General features: G+C 38.5%; 2 protein-coding genes across 5 annotated transcripts in view; one reads left to right on the plus strand and one right to left on the minus strand.

Moving 5' to 3' along the window:
• ARL11 (ARF like GTPase 11) overlaps positions 1-13,825 on the plus strand; it is a 139,449-nt gene that overhangs the window by 79,585 nt on the left and 46,039 nt on the right. The window lies entirely within an intron of this gene.
• KPNA3 (karyopherin subunit alpha 3) overlaps positions 1-13,825 on the minus strand; it is a 96,501-nt gene that overhangs the window by 32,556 nt on the left and 50,120 nt on the right. Inside the window, exon 2 of one of the 4 annotated variants that reach the window (XM_084879406.1) lies at positions 12,912-12,994. The exons of 2 other annotated variants lie outside the window; for them this stretch is intronic. In XM_084879406.1, coding sequence (XP_084735532.1) covers positions 12,912-12,989 — 78 coding nt within the window. In that variant the 5' untranslated portion in view covers positions 12,990-12,994. Of the gene's footprint in view, positions 1-12,911; positions 13,050-13,825 lie in introns of all 4 variants that reach the window. One more of the 4 variants, XM_084879405.1, reaches the window with a different exon arrangement.

A 13,825-nucleotide genomic window follows, 5' to 3' on the forward strand; every position in this document is an offset into this window, starting at 1 on the left:
GTGTACATATGCAAACTAATAATGACAAGGATTAACAGATTATAGTCCAGATTTCTACCTCTCTCCTCCCTCCCTACCTCTCTCACAAACACACACACAATTTATTAAGCACCAACTGTTTTCACCATAACTATGCTTCCCAATCTTTAGTGAATATTTAAATTATTACATCTTTTTCCCCCCATTGACCTCTTCACAGCCACCCCCTCCACCCCATTCCTGGCACATGCCCTCACCCTCCTAATGTCTGTGTCCATGGGTTACTCTTATATGTATGCATACAAGTCCTTTGGTTGCTCTCTTACCTCCCCCCTCCCCTGCCTGCCTTCTAAGGTTGGATGGTCTGTTCGATGCTTCTGTTTCTGGCCCTATTTTTGTTCATCAGTTTATGTTCATTATAATCCACAAATGAGCGAGACCAGGTGATATTTATCTTTCTCTGACTGACTTATTTCGCTTAGCATAATGCTCTCCAGGACCATTCATGTTGTTACAAATAGTAGGAATTCCTTCCTATTTACAGTATGATAGTATTCCATTGTGTAGATGTACCACTGTTTTTTAATCCACTCATCTGCTGATGGGCACTTTGGCTGTCTCTAAGTCTTAGCTATTGTAAATTGTGCTGCTATGAATATAGGGGTGCATATATCCTTTCTAATTGGTGTTTTTGATTTCTTGGGATATATTCCTAGAAGTGGGATTACTGGGTCAAATGACAGTTTCGTTTTTAATTTTTTTGAGGAAACTCCATACTGTTCTCCACAGCAGCTGGACCAGTCTGCATTCCCACCAGCAGTGCACGAGGGTTCCTTTTTCTCCGCATTCTCTCCAGCACTTGTTTGTCTATTTGTTGATGATAGCCATTCTGACAGGTGTGAGATAGTACCACATTGCCATTTTGATTTGTATCGCTCGGATGATTAGTGACTTTGAGCAAGTTTTCATATGTCTCTTGGTCTCTTTTGAAAAGTGTCTATTTAGGTCCTTTGCCCATTTTTTTTTTTTATTGGATTATCTTCCTTTTGTTAAGTTGTATGAGTTCCTTATAAATGTTGGAGATTAAACGCTTATAGGATATAACATTGGCAAATATGTTCTCCCATAAAGTGGGCTTTCTTGTTTTTTTTAATGGTTTCTTTTGCTGTGCAGAAGCTTTTTATTTTGATGTAGTTCCATTTGTTTATTTTCTCCTTAGTTTCTTTTGTCCTAGGAGCTGTATTGGTAAAGATATTGCTACAACATGTGTCTGATATTTTGCTGCTTATGAATTCTTAAAAGATTTTTATGGTTTCCTGTCTATGTTTAAGTCCTTTAACCATTTTGAGTTTATTCTTATGTATGGTGTAATTTGGTGGTCTAGTTTCATTTTTTTTTGCACGTATCTGTCCAATTTTCTCAACACCATTTATTGAAGAGACTGTATTGACTCCATTGTATGCTCTTGCCTCCTTTGTCAAATATTGAGCATAATGGCTTGGGTCTATGTCTGGTTTCTCTGTTTTGTTCCATTGGGCTATATGTCTGATCTTATGCTATTATCAGGCAGTTTTGAGATCAGTGGGTATGTAATATAGCTTGGTATTTGGTATTGTGACCCCTCCAACTTTGTTCTTTCACAGGATTGCTGCGGCAATTCGATTTTTGTTTTTTATTTCACATTTTTGGAATTTTTGGAGAGTTTGTTCTAGGCCTGTGAAATATGTCGTTGGTATTTTAATGGGGATTGCATTGAATCTAGATTCCTTTGGGTAGTATGACATTCTAATGGTGTTGATTCTATCAATCCATGAACACAGTATATTCTTATTTGTTTATGTCTTCCTCTATCTCTTTTTTCAGTGTCTTATAGTTTTCCGAGTACAGGTCTTTTACCTCCTTAGTTAACTTTATTCCTAAGTATCTTAATATTTTGTTGCAATGGTAAATGGGATTTTTTTTTTTTTTTTTTTTTTTAGTTTCTCATGTACTTAGATTTAAACTCTTATCTGGCCTTTATAATTAAGAACTCTCTATTTGCAAATATATTTCTAGATTTTATGGGATTTCAAATGTTTGTAATAGCAACCTATGACATTTCACATAATATATAACTTTGGGTAAGTCATCAATTTTCTCTAATTTTTTTTAATGTGTCTATAGAATTAAGTCAAAATAAATTTGATAAAATTTGAATAAATAATTTCTAAGATGCTTTTCATCTTAATATTTCAAATGGTATACAATACAATATTTACAGAAGTGTTTGATTATAAAAGAAAGTTACCAAAGAGGCACTAATACTGATGTTAAAATGCATATCAAATAAAAAGTTAAAACTAGAAATATATCTATATCTGAAGCTTACTGGCTTATCTGTATGGCATCTACTTTTGTACTGTTTGAGTAAGCATGTTTAAACAAAACTTTTGTTTATATATATGCTAATCCAGAGATTAGCAACTTCCATTTATATGATAGCATACTGTAGCAATTTCAAATAATCAATTTTATATTATTTTTAAATTAACATCTCCAACAAATATTAAAATTCATGCATTAATATTTTATAGTTTCAAGTAGCTCCTCAAAAAATACATATTAATTTACAGAGGGAAAATTAGAAGACAGCATCTTGATCAAGTGACAAAGGTTATAATCAAGAGTAAATAACAGCCAAAACCGGTTTGGCTCAGTGGAAGAGCATCGGTCTGTGGACTGAAGGGTCCCGGGTTCGATTCCGGTCAAGGGCATGCACCTTGGTTGTGGGCACATCCCCGGTAGGGGGTGTGCAGGAGGCAGCTGGTCGATGTTTCTCTCTCATCGACGTTTCTAGCTCTCTATCTCTCTCCCTTCCTCTCCATAAAAAAATCAATAAAATATATATATATATTTTTAAAAAAGAGTAAATGACAAATCAACACTGTGCCTTCTGCTCGATACGCTAAGGAAATATCACTTTCTGTGATATTCTTGACTAAAATAACAACAATCTCAGAAAAGCCAGACAAACCCAAATCTGGCATTTTACAAAAATTTAGTCTGTACTCTTCAAGATAAAGTCTGGGAAACTTCTGATATGAAGGAGACCGAAGAAACATGAGAACTCACTGCAATGCCTAATCCTGATTGGATCTCAGATTTACAAATGACATTATTGGGAACAACTAACAATATGATGTTCATCTATGGATTGACAGTAAAAATTTATGTTAATCAGATGCACGGTGGGTATGTAGGAAAGTATGTTTTTATGAAATACAAGAGGCCCGGTGCACGAATTCGTGCACAAGTGGAGTCTGAACCACTCAGCCCAATTGGGGCCAATGGGGCTGGGCTGGCTGTGGGGAGGGGCCACAGGCGGTTGGGCCCTGCCCCCTGGTCAAACTCAGACAAGGGGACAATTTTATATTAGTCATTTATTATATAGGATGAACTAATATATTAAGGGTAATAGACATAATGCCAGCAACTTAATGGTTCAAGAAAAATAATGTACATATATATAAAAATTAGAGAGAATAAGGCAAATCTGGAGAATGCTAACAACTAAGGAAACTAGGGGGCTAAATAAGTGTGCAAGGTATATTCAGCACTTTATTGCAAATCTGACATGTGTTAGGTGATAACAGCAAACAACTGTTTAATTTGCATCTCTCTGAAGATTAGTGACTTGGAGCATTTTTTCATGTCTCTTGGCCATTTGTATGTCCACTTTTGAGAAATGTCTACTTAGGTCCTTTGCCTATTTTTAAATTGCATTGTCTTCCTTTTGTTAAGTTGTATGAGTTCATTATATATGTTGGATATTAAACCTTTATCATAATGTATCATTGGCAAATATATTCTCCCATACAGATGGTTACCATTTCTTTTCGCTGATGGTTTCTCGCTATACAAGAGATTTTTATTTTTATTTTGATGTAGTCCCATTTGTGTATTTTCTCCTTAATATCCTTTGCCCTAGGAGATGTACCTATAAACATACTGCTATGAGAGATAGCTGAAATTTTGCTGCCTATGGTTTCTTATAGAATTTTTATGGTTTCATGACTTACATTTAAGTCTTTTATTCATTTTGAGTTTATTCTTGTGTATGGCTTAGTTCCATTTTTTGTATATATCTGTCCAATTTTCCCCAACACTTTTTTTAAAAGAGAATGTCTTGACTCCATTGTATGTTTTTGTCTCCTTTGTCAAATAATTGAGCGGAATAACTTGGGTTGATTTCTGGGGTCTCTTTTCTGTTCCACTGACCTATCTGCCTGTTTTCTGCCAGTACCAGGCTGTTTTGATTGTGGTGTCTTTGTAGTATAACTTGATATCTGGTACTATGATTCCTCCAACTTTGTTCTTCTGTCTCAAGATTGCTGTGGCTATTTGGTTCTTTTTTAGTTCTATATAATTTTTTATTTGTTCAATATCTGTGAAATATGCTGTTGGTATTTTAATAGGGATTGCACTGAATCTATAGATTGCCTTAGGTAGTATGGACATTTTAATTATTTTATTTATTTATTTATTTATTTATTTATTTAAAATGTAAGGATATCACCTATTCTTTTTTATTTTATTTTATTGATTTTTTACAGAGAGGAAGAAAGAGGGACAGAGAATCAGAAACATCGATGAGAGTGAGTCATCGATCAGCTGCCTCTTGCACACCCCCTACTGGGGATGTGCCTGCAACCGAGGTACATGCTTTGACCGGAATCAAACCTGGGACCCTTCAGTGCACAGGCCACTGAGCCAAACAGGTTTCGGCGACATTTTTATTATGTTCATTCTACCAATCCATGAACACAGTATATTGTTCCACTTGTTCACATCTTCCTCTCTTTTTTTCAACATGTTGTAATTTTTCAAGTACCAGTCTTTTACCTCCTTGGTTCAGTTTATTCCTAAGTATATTACTTTTGTTCCAATGCTAAGTGGGATTGCTTGTTTAGATTATCTTTCTGAGGATTCATTATTGGTGTATTAAAAATACCATTGAATTTTGGGTGTTGATTTTGTATCCTGCTACATTGCTAAATTCATTTATTAAATCTACTAATTTTTTGGTGAAGTCTTCAGGGTTTTCTATGCACTATATCTGTGGTCAGCAAACTCTTTGGGCCCTTGAGTGTGGCTCTTCCATAAAATACCACGGCCTGGGCTAGTCTATTTTGAAGAAGTGGCATTAGAAGTTTAAAAAATTTGGTTCTCTCAATTTCAATAGTTGTACTGTTGATATTTGACAATGAGTTTGCCAACCACTGCACTATATCATGCCATTTATGAATAATGAGAGTTTTACTTCTTTCTTCTCAATTTGGATGTCTTTTATTTCTTGTCCTAGTCTGATGGCCGTGGCTTGGCCTTCCAGTACTATGTTGAAAGGGAAGTGATGACAGAAACTATGTAGGCCAGACGGGAGTGGCAAGAAATATTGATGAACAGCGAGAATCTACAACCAAGTTTACTCTACCCAGCAAAGTTATCATTCAGAATTGAAGCAGATAAAAAGCTTTACAGATAAGACAAAGCTAAAGGAGTTCATCACCACCAAAACAATATTATATGAAATGCTGAAAGGTATTCTCCTCCCCCCCCCCCCCCCATGAATTTGCGTGTCATCCTTGCACAGGGGCCATGCTAATATTCTCTGTATCGTTCCAATTTTGGTATATGTGCTGCCGAAGCGAGCACTGAAAGGTATTCTTTAAGAAGAGGAAGAAGAAGAAAAAAGATAAAAAATTATGATCAACAAATACATATATATCAACAAGTGAATCTAAAAATCAATTGAATTAAAAATCTGAGGAACAGAATAAACTGGTGAATATAATAGAATTAGGGGCAAAGAAAGGGAGTGGATTGATAATTATCAGGGGGAAAGGGGTGTGGGGGGTTCAGGAAGAGACTGGATTAAAATTGTACGCCTATGGCCGAGACCGGTTTGGCTCAATGGATAGAGCGTCGGCTTGGGGACTGAGGGGTCCCAGGTTCGATTCTGGTCAAGGGCATGCACCTTGGTTGCGGGCATATCCCCAGTAGGGGGTGTGCAAGAGGCAGCTGATCGATGACTCTCTCTCATCGATGTTTCTAACTCTCTATCTCTCTCCCTTCCTCTCTGTACAAAATCAATAAAATATATTTTAAAAATAAATAAATAAATAAATAAATAAATAAATAAATAAATTTTAAAATTGTTTTTTAAACAATCCTATGGTATGGATGAGGACAATGGGGGGCGGGGTTTGGTAAGGGCAGAGGGTGGGGTGGGAACCCGGTGGAAGGGAGCTATGGGAGGAAAAAGGAGAAACAATTGTAATAATCTGAGCAATAAAGATTTATTAAATTTGAAAAAAAAACAAACCTAAATCATTTAAAAAAAAAAAGAAAGAAAGAAAAAGAAAGAAAGAGAGGGGAGTGGTGAAAGCAGACATCCCTGTCTTGTTCCTGTTCTTAGGGAAAATGGTTTGTTTTTACCCATTGAGTATGATGTACATTGTAGGTTTGTCATATATGGCCTTTAGTATGTTGAGATATGCTCCCTCTATTCCCATTTTGCTGAGAGTTTTTTTATCAAAAATTGGTGATGGATTTTGTCAAATGCTTTTTCTGTGTTTATTGGTTTGATCATGTGATTTTTGTCTTTCAAGTTGTTTATATGATTTATCACATTTATCGATTTGCGAATATTGTACCAGACTTGGATCTAAGATAAATCCCACTTGATCATGGTGTATGATCTTTTAATATATTGATGGATCCGATTTACTATAGTTTGTTGAGGATTTTAGAATCTACTAGAGGCCCGGTGCGTGGGGAACGGGTGTCCCTCAGCCCAGTCTGCATCTCTAAATCTGGGACCCCTCTCACAGATCAGGACAGCTGGCTCCCAACCACTTGCCTTCCTGCCTGATTGCCCCTAACTGTCCTCCCTGCTCACCTGGTCACTCTTAACCCTCCACCTCTGCCAGCCTGGTCACCCCTGTCCTCCCCTGCAGGCCTGATCGCCCCCAACTGCCCTCCCCTGCAGGCCTGGTCATCCCTAACTGCCTTCCCTTGCTAACCTGGTTGCCCCTAACTGCCCTCCCCTGCTGGCCTGATCACCCACAACTGCCTTCCCCTGCCGACCATCTTGTGGTGGCCATCTTGTGTGTTGGAGGGATAGTCAATCTGCATATTACCTCTTTATTACAGTATATAGGATGTTCATCAGGGATATTGGCCTGTAATTCTTTCTTTGTAGTATCTTTATCTGGTTTCAAAATCAGCATAATGCCTGCATCAATAAAAGAGCTTAGAAATGTTCCTTCCTCTTGAATTTTTTATAATTGTTTGATGAGGACAGGTGTTAGTTCTTCCCTGAATGCCTGGTGAAACTCCCCTTTGAATCTGTCTGGACCAGGGATTCTGTTTGCTGGGAGTTTTGTGTTTTTAAAAAATATATATTTTTAATTGTTGTTTTGTTTTTTTTTTTACAGAGAGGACGGGAGGAGAGGGATAGAGTTAGAAACATCAGTGAGAGAGAAACATTGATCAGCTGCCTCCCACACAACTCCTTCTGGGGATGTGCCCACAACCAAGGTACATACCCTTGACCGGAATCGAACCTAGGACCTTTCAGTCTGCAGGTCGACGCTCTATCCATTAAGCCAAACCGGTTAGGGCTGGGAGTTTTTTTAAATTATTGTTTCAATTTCCTCAGTTGTTATTAGCCTATTCTGGTTTTCTGATTTTTCCTGATTCTGTTTTTATAAGATTGTAGGTTTTCTAGGAATTTGTCCATTTCATTCAGGTTGTCCAGCTTGTTGGAATATAGTTGATCATAGTACTTGCTTACAATCCTTTGTATTACTGTGGCGTCATGGTTACTTCTCCACTTTTGTTTCTGATTTTATTTATTTGGGTCCTCTATGTTTCTTGATGAATCTGGCTAATGATTTATCAATCATGGTTATCTTTTCAAATGACCAGCTCTTGGTTTAATTGATGTTTATATTGTTTTTGTAGTCTCTATGTCATTTATTTTTACTCTGATCTTTATTTCTTTCCTTCTACCGTGTTTCCCCAAAAATAAGACATCCTCCGAAAATAAGACCTAGCGCATGGAAAGATAAGACATCCCCTGAAAATAAGATCTAGCGCAACTTTGGGAGAAAAAATTAATATAAAACACTGTCTTATTTTCGGGGAAACAAGGTATTTCCTTTGGTCCTTTATTGCTTTTCTCTTTCAAATTCTTTAAGTTGTAGGGTTCAATAGTTTATATTTTTCTTGTTTCTTGAGGTAGGACTGTAGTGTTACAAACTTCCCTCTCAGCACTGCTTTTGCTATGTCTCAGGGATTTTGAGTTGTGTGTTCATTTGTTTCCAGGAAGTTTTATATTGCTTTCTTGATCTCATTGGTAAACCATTCATTATTTAATAATATGCTACTTAGTCTCTATGTGTTTGAACTTTTTGGAGATGTTTTTACTGTAGTTGATTTCTAATTTCATTCTGAGAAGATGCTGTGGTCTGAGAAGATGCTTGATATGATTTCAATCTTCTTGAAATTATAGAGCTTTGTTTTGTGTCCTAACATGATCTACCTTTGTGAATGACCCATGTGCACTTGAGAAGAATGTATATTCTGCAGCTTTGGGGTAAAATGTTCTATAAATGTCAATTAAGTCCACCTGATCCATTGTGTCCTTTAAAGTTACAGTTTCCTTATTAACCTTTTGTCTAGAAGATCTATGTAGTGAAGTCAACGGGGTATAAAGTCCCCTACTATGACTGTATTGTTGTTGATCTTTCTCTTAAAGTCCTCCAGAAGATTTTTAATATATTTATGTGTTCCTATATGGGGTGCATTTATGTTACCAGGGTATATCCTCTTGTTGGAATGATCCCATTAGTATTATGTAGTGAACTTTGTTGTCGCTTGTGATGGCCTTCATTTTGAAGTCTATTTTGTCAGATATGAGTATTGCCACCCCTGTTTCTTTTTCTTTTCCATTTGCATGGAAAGATCTTTTCCCACCCTTCACTTTCATCCTTTTGTGAGTCCTTTATTTTGAGGTGGGTCTCTTTTAGGCAGCATATAGTTGGGTCATATTTTTGTATCCATCAGCTATTCTATATCTTTTGATTGGAGCATTTAATCTATTTACATTTAAGTTTAATACTGATAGGTACTTATTTTTGGCCATTTTAATTTTGCATGCCTAAGTTTCTCTCTCTATTTCATCTGTTCTTAGAGCATTTCCTGCACTGCTGCTTATTGGTGATAAACTTCAACCTTTCTGTCAGGGAAGCTCTTTATTTCACAACCTAGTTTGAATGGTCTTCTTGCTGGATATAGTAATCTTGGTTTCAGATCCTTGCTTTTCATTACCTTGAATATTTCATGCCATTCCCTTCTGGCCCATAGAATTTCTGATGAAAATCTTATGACAGCCTTATGGGAGCTCCTTTGTAGGTAACAAATTGCTTTTCTCTTGCTGCCTTTAAGATTCTGTGTCTTTAATTTTTGGCATTTTAATTATGATGTATCTGGGCATGGGTCTATTCTTCTTGGGTAGGACTGTCTTTGCCTCCCAAATTTGTGTGCCTTTTTTCTTCACCAGGTTAGGGAAGTTTTCAGTCATTATTTCTTCAAACAAGTTCTCTATCCCTTGCTCACTTTCTTTCCTTTCTGGTACACTTATTATGCAAATATTGTTACATTTCATGTTGTTCCATAGATCCCTTAAGCTGTCCTCTTGTTTTTTAATTGTTTTTTTTTTTCCTCTTTGTATCTCTGATTTTTTTTTTTTCTCTACCTGTCTTCTAATTCACTGAACTGATCCTTAGCTTCCCCTAATGTACTGTGTATTCCTTCCAATGTGTTCTTTATTAGTGCTGTCATTCTTTATTTCTGACTGTTCTTTTTTCACTAAAGCCTGATGCACGAAATTCATGCAGGGTGGGGTTGAGCCTGGCTTCTAGCTGAGCAGCACTCCCACTGTGGGAGCGCACTGACCACCACGGGGCAGCTTCTACATTGAGTGAATGCCCCCTGGTGGTCAGTGCATGTCAGAGTGACCCATTGTTCCACTGACCCATTGTTCTCTGGGCTTTTATATACATAGATAGTTATATATCTTTTTTCATGCTGTTAAGCATCTTTGCCATCATTATTCTGAACTCTATTATCAGATGAATTTCTTATCTCCATTTCATTTATCTCTTCTGGAGAATTCTTTTGTTCTTTCATTTGGGGGTTGTTTTTTTGTCTCCCCACTTTGGCTACCTGTTTGGGTTTGTGACTATGTATCAGGTAGATCTACTACACTTCCCAATCTCTAGTGCAGGATGGTGTCAAACACTGTTTCTGACTAATTTAGATTAGGCAAAGACTCAAAGCCTCCAGAGTCCCACCTTTGCCTGCAGATTAATTGGATTCAGTCTTGAGTAGCCCTCAGGCAACTGTCCACAGGTATGTTGAGAGATTTTCCAACAGGATAAAGAAATTGCTTCTGTCTGGAGGCTAATTATTATTCTCAGTATCTTAATGGGCCTCAGAAACTACACACTGTACAGCATGGATTTTCCAATAGTGTGGTTTAACTGTCTTCCCCCAGGCAAAAACCACCTGGATAGAAATGGTTTGCCTGAGAAGGATGACCTCTTCAGTGTGAAGGAATAATTCAGCACAGGAAACCAGGGTATCTGACTTCTGAGCTCTAACTTCAGAGCCCACAACCCTAGCTTCTGCTCACACAGCTCCTGTCTATTCTGCCCTCCTCATACAAGAGCTCAAGGTGAGTGGCTGCACACGAAGTTTGTGTGTTGGCCCTTTAAGAGGGTGCCTGAATTTCCAGCCGTCTCTCCCTAGCAGACAGCAACCCTGCTGCTTTTCATATGCAGATGTTCTCTGTTCTGGTGCTCTCTGCTGGGGGGCCCTTCTTGGGGATTAGGCCCAAATTTCTCAGTGGCACCCCCCCACACACACACACAGTTATCTCTCTCTGGAACTGCAGCTGCTGCCTGTGGGAATCTGGACAGCCCTTTCACACCCCCACTCTCCCTGGTAGTATCTATGCAGTCTCCACTTTCCATCTTTGATTATCAGGGTTCTCTCCAGTTATTCTTCATTTGAATATTGAGGGTGTTTTTAAAAATCCAATTAATTAATTAATTTATTGTATTATAGTTGTAATTCCAGCTTGGTCTTGGTCCTGGGTTGGTATAGCACCCACTTAGTCCCCTGCTGTTTTTAATCTCCTCTGCAGGATGTCACTTTACAGAAGCAATATTTGCTGTGCCATTGTTACAGTGGTGGGTGGTAGTGTGCCCAGGTCATACAGTAGAGCTGGATGCAGGTTTGGTGGGTGGCCCAAAAGGAGTGTTGAATTTTTGCTACATAGTCACGAACTTATGGGTTTAGATGTAAATTCTCTGGTAACTGAGCACACCCAGCTGAACAAGCCTCCCAAAATGAACTTACAGAGCTCATTGGCAGTTGGACCCATATCTGAGCTCTCCCTGCCACACTGAGATAGTCCTTACTGAAGAATAGATCATTCCTAAACCAGAAAAAGAGGTTGCACAGAAGAAAGAGATATCCCTGAAGAAACAATAACTTATGACTAAAGAGTAAATTCATTATAAGTAAATGCTAATACAAGTTAAAAGTATAGCACATATAATTATATATTTCCTGATAATAAATTATCGTTCTGGCATGTATTTACTATACTATACTTTTTAATTGATATTTTAGAGTGCACTCTTTCTACTTATAAAAAGAACGTTTTCTGTAAAACGGTATGCTATAATATGCAGGCAGTAGCTCAGTACATCTCAAGCTTACAATGTTTCTTTACTAGATAATTTTTTCTTGTGCTTGACTTAATCTAATGTTGTTTTGCATAGTGACATGCTATACAGATTTGTAGCTCTAGAGCAACAGGCTCTACCATAAAGATGTATATATAGTAGGCTAAACCATTTAGGCTTGTTTAACTACACTCTACAATGTTCGCAATATGATAAAACTGCCTAAAAATTCATTTCTCAGATAGTATCTGCATTGTTCAGTGTCGACTGTCTGTATAAAATCACAACCAGAACACTGACATTGATACAATCCACTGCCCTTATTTGGATTTACCATCTTACTTAAGGTCTATACAATTTTACTATGTGCATAGGCTCATGTATCCACCATTATAAAAAAAGACTAGAGGCCCGATGCATGAAATTCATGCCAAGGGGCAACGGGCCCTCGCAACCTCGGCTGACCCTCACAGCCCCAGCCAGCCCTCATAGCCCTTCGCAGCCCCAGTTTCATCTAGAAGGTCATTCGGACGGTCGTTCGGTCTAATTAGCATATTAGCTCTTAATTATATGGACCCAGGGTATGAATTCATGCACCTTGAAAGGAACTGTGGGCTGCAAGGCTGTGGTGGGCAGAGGGGTGGGTCTCAGTCCATCCACCGCATCCCCGCGAGGTCCCTTCTGCCATGGCGCCCCCAGTCTACTGTCTGCTGACAGCCCCACTCCCACCACCACCACTCCCACATGCTACTGGCTCAAAGCAATTAGGGCTGGCGCCAGCAGCAGATGCAAGCAGAGCCATCGCTGATGGCCGGCCCCAATCGCTCCTCAGGAGCAGGGGAAGGTGGAGGAGCCCTGAGGAATGATTGGAGACGGCAGCTGCCACTTGCACCCGCTGATGGTGCAGAGCGATTGGGGCTGGCACCTGGCACTGCAGTGGGTGCAATTGGTGGCTCTGGTGCTGGCAGTGGGTGTGCGTGGGGCCAGGGCTGACAGCAGGTGCAAGCGGCGGCAGCAGGTGCAAGCGCCAGGTGGGACTGCGATGCGCGAGAGCAAAAAATTTTCAGTAACCACCAGCGGCTTGCCCCAATGACAGCGACCAGTGCCCCACCTTGGTCTGGCACCCTTCCTCACCTGCTCCACCATCCTGTGGCCGAGTGCCATGTTCTGTGCTCTGCCACCTTCTGCCGACACCCACCATGTTCCACGCATGCCCCCTGGTGGTCAGCACACGTCATAGTGATCGGTTGTTCAGTTGTTTCACCGTTCGGTCTATTTGCACATTAGGGTTTTATATATAGAGATACTAAACAATACCAAAAACAGAAAATGCCCTCCTGCTGCCCTTTTCTAAGCAAAACCACCTTCCTGTCCCCATATTTAACTCTTACAACCACTAATATGTCCTCCATTTCTAAAATTTATCATTTCAAAACTGTTATGTAAATGGAATTATATAGTATATAACTTTTTCTGTGTGGCAGGCTTTTCCTGTAGCATAATCTCCTGAAAATTCATGCAACTTGTCGCTCCTATCAACAGTTTGTTTCTTTTTATTGTTGAGGGGTATTTCGTCCTATATATTTACCTTTTAAAGGACATCTGGATTGTTTTCAGGTTTTAGCTATTACAAATAAAACTGATATAAACATTCATGTACAGGTTTCATAGGAATACCCATTTTCACTTCCTTGGGATAAATGCCTAGAATTATCATTGATGGGTTGCATACTTTCCAGAGTGTACCATTTTACATTCAACCAGCAATGTATGAATGATCCAGTTTATCTGCATCATCCCACCAGCATTTGGGGTTACTATTTTTAAATTTTAATGATTCTAATAGATACCTAATTGATTTTAGTCTGTATTTCCCTGATTAATACTCATCACCATAATTATGACCCATTTGCATAACCCCTTCAATAAAATGTATCTTCATCTCTTTTGTCCATTTTCTAACTGGTTTGCTTTTTTAACTGTTGAAGCAAACATTGCTTCAGTTTGATAGAATTATACAATACAATAAGTAATCCCTTAACGTCATC

This window comes from Pipistrellus hanaki (genome assembly GCF_964339955.1).
Source record: "Pipistrellus hanaki genome assembly, chromosome: 3".
NCBI lineage: Eukaryota > Metazoa > Chordata > Mammalia > Chiroptera > Vespertilionidae > Pipistrellus > Pipistrellus hanaki.